The sequence below is a fragment of the Microcaecilia unicolor genome, unplaced genomic scaffold (assembly GCF_901765095.1).
Source record: "Microcaecilia unicolor unplaced genomic scaffold, aMicUni1.1, whole genome shotgun sequence".
Classification (NCBI taxonomy): Eukaryota; Metazoa; Chordata; class Amphibia; order Gymnophiona; family Siphonopidae; genus Microcaecilia; species Microcaecilia unicolor.
In genome coordinates this window covers 25,289-32,963 of record NW_021962886.1, presented here as the reverse complement: position 1 = coordinate 32,963, position 7,675 = coordinate 25,289, and the positions used below count along the sequence as shown (strand labels likewise).

At 48.5% G+C, this 7,675-nt stretch overlaps 1 protein-coding gene across 1 annotated transcript; it reads left to right on the top strand.

Annotated features, from left to right (window-relative positions):
- Window positions 1-410: 410 nt before the first annotated feature.
- On the top strand, window positions 411-5,838 carry LOC115458633 (transport and Golgi organization protein 6 homolog; the record flags this gene model as incomplete). Its single annotated transcript, XM_030188475.1, has 3 exons — window positions 411-416; window positions 1,760-2,266; window positions 5,781-5,838. Coding segments are annotated over exons 1-3 (571 nt in total), but the record flags the coding sequence as incomplete, so codon positions are not given.
- Window positions 5,839-7,675: the final 1,837 nt, after the last annotated feature.

Here is a 7,675-nt window from a genome sequence, read left to right as displayed (position 1 = left end):
CGAATCAGTTCTCAGCAAATGTTCAATACCCACTGAATTGGGATACAATAAATTAAAATAAGGAACAACCCGATAAATGAGATGCCGTACCACAAAAAACAGTAATTTATCTGTGAGTTACGATGGTGGGAATATCTGAGGGTGCTCTTTAAACGCAGACAAAACACAAACATTAACATATAAATATCCACCATAGATATAAGTTTTGGTGGCACTATTATCCTGGTTTGTATAAGAGGTAGTTTGTACTTATTGGCCAGTGAGCAACGGATACTCATTTGGATTCTACTTTGGAAGAAAGGCAGAAGAGGGGAGATATGATAGAGACATTTAAATATCTCCATGACATAAATACACGGGAGGCGAGTCTCTTTCAATTGAAAGGAAGGTCTGGAATGAGGGCGCATAGGATGAAGGTAAAACGGGTCATTCTTAGGAGTAGCCTAAGAAAATACTTCTTCAAGGAAAGGGTGGTGAACTTGTGGAACAGCTTCCCAGGATCTCTAAGTGAGAGGAAGAGATAGTAAATGGCATGGATGGGTAAAATGTTATGGACTTGATATACCACCTTTCTATGGTGCCTCCAAAGCAGTTTACGTACTCTATGCAGGTACTTTTCTCTGTCCCTACTGGGATCACGATCTGTTTTTTGCACCTGGGGCAATGGAGGGTTAAGTGACTTGCCCAGGGTCATAAGGAGCTGCAATGGGAATTGAACCCTGTTCCCCAGGTTCTCAGGCCCCTGCACTAACCACGCACGAACACAAACTGATTCAAACTTAATCACGTCATTCGTCCACGCTGCGCGGCCGAGAAGAGGACTTCGGCTGGCGGAGGTTGGGGTCCCCCGCCAGCACAAGTACGTGACGGCGGCGGAGGAAGGTTGGTGGCGGGATGGGGGGCTCGAGAGGGTCACGGCAGGGGGGTCCAGGGGTCAGGAACTCCGAGGGGGGGGTCTGGAAATCGGAAGGAGGGTGGTCTTTCCAAATCGGAGGGAGGGAGGGACGACGACCCTGGAACACGGAGGAAGGGGGGACACTGGAACTGGGTGGGAGGGAGGGGCCCCAGGCACACTCTCTCTCTCTCACAGACACACACTCGCACATTCACTCTCTCAAACATACACACTCCGAGGAAAACCTTGCTAGCGCCTGTTTCATTTGTGTCTGAAACGGGCCTTTTCTACTAGTATTTCAATAAAATTTAAAAACAAAAAGGAAGTACCGCCAGGCTACCGCAGCATCCCAACAGTAGTTCCCATCCTCAGTGCACCGTCATATCCAGCGCTACAAAAATATATTTATTTATTTATTTGCTTCTACCACCCTCTCCATGTAAAACATGCTTCCTGGTATTATTCCTGAGTTGGCCCCCTTTCAACATCAATTCGTGTCCCATCTGTGGAAAAGGTTTGAAGAGCCTTGGCTCACTTTAGCTAGTTATTGTAAAACAAATTTCTAACCAATTAGATTTTTACCTGAAAATGTTCCTAAATCTAGCCAGTCCGAATTTGTCCAGTTAGGGCCTTTACCGCTGTTAGTGGCTGGGGATTTCTGCCTAGATTCGAAGAACCAGAGCCAGGGAAACACTTGTAGCTGCCTTTTTTATTTTTTTTTTTGCCTGGCTAAATTTACTCACCTGCTGAATGGAGGGGGGGGGGTCCATCGTCATCAGTAGTGGGAAAATTTTGAAAGCAAAAGTCTGCTGGTTAAACCTTTGAATCTCCACCTTTAATATAAGTGATGGTTCTTCTTTTTAGTTGAAGTCTGATGACTTTGCTGTGATGAAGCAGCTGTTGCCTCTTCTGGAGCAGATATCTTGCTTGTACCCAGACCCAGTCATCCAGGAGCTTGCATCTAATCTGCGCATCAGCATTGCCACTCATGGAGCCTTCCGGGCAGGGGCCCGGAACAAGGGCACCCAGAGCCACTCAAAACAAGAAATGGATGGAGGTGCGACAGGGAAGCAAAGCAGCTCACAGCACAGACGCAGAGCTAACCTAGAGCAGCCACAGAGCAGCAACAGTACCATCAAGTCAGACAGCCCAAGAGAGAATCCTGCATCTGGCTGTGGGCCAGAAAGTCATGCACATAGAATCTGCAAGATGGAGCTGTCTTCCACCTACGCCCCGGAACAGCTTCAGGAGATCTTTACATCAGCCTATGATCCTGCAGTTCCTGTGCGTGCTGCAGCCCTAAGAACTATTGCAGACTTAATACAGCAACGAGACTTTCAGGTCCTAGGGTTGCAAGAAAAAGTGCTTAAGGTAAGGAGAACGTGGCATACCTGCAGTCTTCTGTATATGTGTTAGGGGAAGGAGAGCGTGTCAGGCTTGCAGTTGCATATGCCACAGGGCATGGCTACTAGTGGATCACAGAGCCTTCCAATGTCAGGATGCCAGGCTTTTTGGCATCACTTCAGCTTCCCCCTCCCCTCCCCTCATACCTAGGTCCGGCATCACTACAGTTTACCCAACTCTACCCCTCCTCACCGGTCCTCCATATGCTGCAGTGAATCATGGCAAGCAGAGCACTGGAGGCTGCCACTCTGGCTGCAGAACCTTTTCTCTGCCACATCCCGCTCACAGGAAATTGCTTTGGAGAGGCAGAACGCAGCACAAAAAATACTTCACCAGTCAGAGAGGCCTTCAATGTTCTCTCTGCCACGACCTGCTGCAGCTTGTGGAGAACCAGCAGGGCAGAGGGGGGGAGTTGGAGTAATGTCAGATACGGGCGAGGGGGGCAGGAAGGGAGAGATGCCGAACTGGCTGGTTGAGGGGGGGAGCAGATGGAAAAGAGAGTGAAAGAGACAAGCAAAGGGGAGGAGGAAGAGAGAGGAGAAATACTGGCCTAGGGGTGAGGGAGAATGGATAGAGATTGGACCACAAGAGAGAGAGGGGCAAATGCTGGACCAGCAGAGGGAGGAAGAGAGAGATGCCAGACCACAGATGGGGGGAGGGTCAGGGGTAGGGGAGGGTGCAGGAGGAAGGGAAGACTGAAGCTGGACATGGGGAGGGACAGGGATACAGAAGAGATGCTGGCTGTGGAGGGAACATAGGGACAGGGAAATAAAGGAGCAATATTGGGCACAAGGGGAAGGATAGGGACACAGATACTGAACATGGAGGGAGGCTAGGGGCAGGAACACAGAGGGTAGATGCTGGACAACACAGATAGAGACACACAGAAAAGATGAATGCTGGACGTAGAGAAGAAATGTGAAAAGGACAGGAGACCCTGGAGAGAAAAAAACAGAGAAAAGCAGAAGATAGACACTAGGATCAAAGCAATACTTGGACAACAAAGTATGATTTTTTTTCTGAATTTATTAATTTTAATATGTCAGCTTTGGGAAATGTGCATTCCCCTTTCCCCTGGTCTCCACTACCTTGAGAGCAATGGTGCCTTATAACACCATGAGACATGATGTGCACGCAGAAGTTTACGGACCCTGGGTTTCAGATAGCCGAAGTTTCTGGACCTCTACTTAAAACATTTGAGTAGCCCCTGCCTTAGAGGAAGGAAAACATGCCATGCTTTTAATCTTCTGTATATGCCCTATGTTTGTGTTTATTGAAAAGCTTGATGTGCTGCTTTTCAAAACAGGAATCTAAGTGGTTTAGAAAATATAATAAAACAATACAGAAAAGAACTACAACTTAAACATAGGAAGAAGAAAAAAAAGAAAGGGAGGAAAGAGAAGAAAGGAAAAAAGTTAAAAGACAGGGACCACGTGCCACATGACTACCAACCAACTCAGGTAACACTGTTAATGGCAGAGTAAAAAGGTGGGCTTTTAAAGATGCCCTGAATCTGAGGTAAGCTAAGCTCAGGAGGGAGAGAGTTCCAGAGGGTGGAGGCAACAAAAAAGAAAGCAGAATGGTGTGTTGATACTAACACTGAAGGGACATACAATTGATCTGCAGCAGAAGAGGTTGGTAGCGAATGATGATAGAAGGGTAATGGATTTGATATACTGCCTTTCTGTGGTACCGATAAAGCAGTTTACATATATTCAGGTACTTTCTGTGTCCCTAGTAGGCTCACAGTCTAAGGCCCTCATGATCAAAAGCAAACTCTGGTGCTAGAGGCTGTTAATGCCATACTAGCGCCGGAGTTTGCAGCCGACCCATGATCAGAGCCCTCGAGCGCCTGAAACAGCGCACTCGAGGGCTCTTAGTGCAAGTAGCATGCACATGCATGCTAAACAGGGCTCTCAGTGCAATTAGCTTGCAAATGCATGCTAATCAGCGCTTAACGCATTCATCCCCAATGATCAGCGGCCAGCGCGCCAAAGATTGGGTCTCTGGCTGCAGCAAAATCAACACCAGCTCCGAGCTGGCGTTAGACTTTGCGGATCATTGGGGAGGAATGGTGAGCCCTGTCCAGCATGCAGTTGCATGCTGGCAGGCCCCCGTTCCCCCCCAAAAGCGAACGCGAACAGGGGGCTGGAGGTCCGGTGGGTCTCCAGCCCCCCCCCCCCCAAACCCCCACAAAATGTCGTGGCCGCCGGCCAAACGAAACCCTCTGCCACCCAGCGACGGGGGGGGGGTGCTGGAGGTCCGGTGGACCTCCAGCCCACCCCAACTCCTGCCCCCCAGCGTTCCGTGGTGGGTGACAACCCCCCTCCCGGCCCCTACCTTTCATTGGAGGAGGGACGCAGCATGCCTCTTCCAGTCGACGCCGCTTCAAAATGGCGGCGCCCAGCCCCGCCCATTGCATCCTGAGATGCGCAGGGCTGGGCGCCGCCATTTTGAAGCGGCGTCGACTGGAAGAGGAGGGAGGCAGGCCTGCTGCGTCCCTCCTCCAATGAAAGGTACGGGCCGGGAGGGGGGTTGTCACCCACCACGGACCACCAGGGATTTAAAGAACGCTGGGGGGCAGGAGTTGTGGTGGGCTGGAGGTCCATCGCTGGGTGGCAGGGTGGGAGAGGGTTTCGTTTGGCCGGTGGCCACGACATTTTGTGGGGGTTTTGGGGGGGGGGCTGGAGACCCTCCAGCCCCCATTGTTCGGGCCTCCAGCCCTCGTTGTTCGACCTAGGCAGGCTGTTTGACAGGTTTGGGCTTTTGACAGGCCAGACCTGACAAACAAGTGCGGGAGGATTGTGCTGAGCGCATGCTCAGGCGCAATTCTCCCGCACTTCAACATGATAATCAAAGATAATAGCGCTGCTTAGATTTGCATGCATTATCTTTGATCATCGATGCAGAAAAGCCCTGCTCTGTCCCGGCGCTATTTTTAGAGCGCTGTTTGGAACAGCGCGGGGCTTTTGATCATGAGGGCCTAAGTTGTGTACTGGGGTAGTGGTGGAGTTATGTGACTTGCCCAGGGTCACAAGGAGCTGCATTGGCAATTGAACCTGGTTCCCCAGGTTCTCAGTCCAGTGCATTAACCGTTAGGTAGGGAGGGATTCCAGAAGGGAGCAGCTGACCAGCACAGTCTCCCCACAGAAGTACCCCGATGATCAAAACTAATTGTGTTCATAAATTTGCATTCTATTACTTTTGATCATTGGGGTGTTGTTTCCCCCACGCTGTTTGAAACGGTGTGGGAGAAATGGGAATTTAGCAGGGACTTTTCTGAATATTTTTAAGACACTCTGTTCAGTGAAATAGAGCAGATTGAGCAGGGCTGCATTTGTTTGTCGGCAGTATATTTCATTCTGGGAGCTTGATGTTAGCTGGGAATTCCCTGTACATCAGCATTTACTGCCTCACACGTGCCCCTGTACCCCTCTGCCGTACCTGTGTGAACCTGCTTCTCTGTTGTATCTGCTTTCAGATCCTCCTGGAGAACCTGGAACATGAAGACTCCTTTGTTTATCTTTCTGCTATTCAAGGTAACAACATTTGTCTTTGTCAGAGTTTGGTTCACTTCACTTGTTTTTATTTCTGAGTTGGTTGGAAAGTTACTGTTCATTTGCTGGACTCAAGTTACTCAAGTTCTTGATGGGCCCTCCCAGCCCGGGGAGCCATTTCCTTCCTGATCTCAGCATCCCGCAGCTAAACTCTGTCTCAGGTGACAGAGGAAAGAATAGATTTTCTGTTAGAATCACAGCCCCACCCCTTGTTTTAAGTTTTCTCTGAGAAGCCCACAATGTGATCCCATTGTATCATTAAAGAAAGACTCACTTTCCACAGCCAATCTCTGTTCATCTGTCTTGGGCAATTTTTTGCAGGTATCAAAGGGGCTATTGTAATCCAAAAGGTTACAAAAACTGCAAGTTTCCGGTGTGAGCTTTTCCTAGCAAGGTGAATCTGCCCTCTTAGACCTATCTCCTGGGACAGAGAAATATCCAGAGTACCTGAATGTAACTCACCTTGAGCTACTACTGAAAAAGGTGTGAGCAAAATCTAAATAAATAAATAAAGATTCCATGCAGAATCTCAAAGTGTAGCAACATTCCATGTAGAACCCCAAAGAGTAACAAGATTCTTTGGGGTGCAGGAGTGACCTAGTGGTAACAGCACCGGTCTTCCAATCCAGAGGTGGATGGTTCAAATCCCACTGCTGCTCCTTGTGATTTTGGGCAAGTCACTTAACCCTCCATTGCCTCAGGTACAAACTTAGATTGTGAGCCCTCCTGGGACAGAGAAATATCCAGAGTACCTGAATGTAACTCACCTTGAGCTACTGCTGAAAAAGGTGGGAGCAAAATCTAAATGAATAAAAAATAAATATATTTTGCTTCCTCTGGTTGTTGAAATTGTACCTAACATACGGCACAATGAAATGGAGAACAACTGTGTAAGAGCTCTACTACTACTGATCATTTCCCTCTGTCCCTAGAGGGCTGACAATCTAAGTTTTTGTACCTGGGGCAGTGGAGGGTTAAGTGACTTGCCCGAGGTCACAAGCAGCTGCAGTAGGAATCGAACTCATGTATGTTGTCAGGATCAAAGGACACTGCACTATCCGTTAGGCCACTCATCAAGCTGTGGGGGGGGGGAGTGAGTGGCAATCTTTCTTTCTCTCCTGTGACAGAGAGCTCAGGCTACTACTACTACTACTTAACATTTCTAGAGCGCTACTAGGGTTACACAGCGCTGTACAATTTAACAAAGAGAGACAGTCCCTGCTCAAAGAGCTTACAATCTAATAGACAAGTGAACGGTCGGTCCGATAGGGGCAGTCAAATTGGGGCAGTCTGGATTCACTGAACGGTAAGGGTTAGGTGCCGAACGCAGCATTGAAGAGGTGGGCTTTAAGCAAAGACTCAGCTTCTCTTTCTTGAACCCTGGGTTTCCTGACTCCATTTGGCTCTCTGCATGAGGTCTCTTTCTCTCAGAGCAGTCACTTGTCAGCAAAGCCAAAGAATATATTTTGTAATTGTTCCTTTGGGCAAGACATTAACAAACCTGACCTTTAAGCTTTTGAGCCTCATCAAACAACTGGATCCAAATGAATCTTTTGAAAGATTTTTCTCTGTTTCATTGCTGAAGCCTTTTGGAAATTCCTGCACCAGTGAGCGGAGCGGTAGTGAGGGAGAGTGCAGGGCAGAGACTTTCTGTAATCTGCAAAGCCCTGGCATGTATCACCAGAGAATGATGTGCAAAGCAACCTGCTGACAGCCATGCATAGAATGCCTTGACTAATGTCATAGAATGGGTTCATTCTGCTATTAGTATTTAGGAGGTAATTTTAGGTTTGGAAGGTAAGCTGGTGTCTATGTGTCT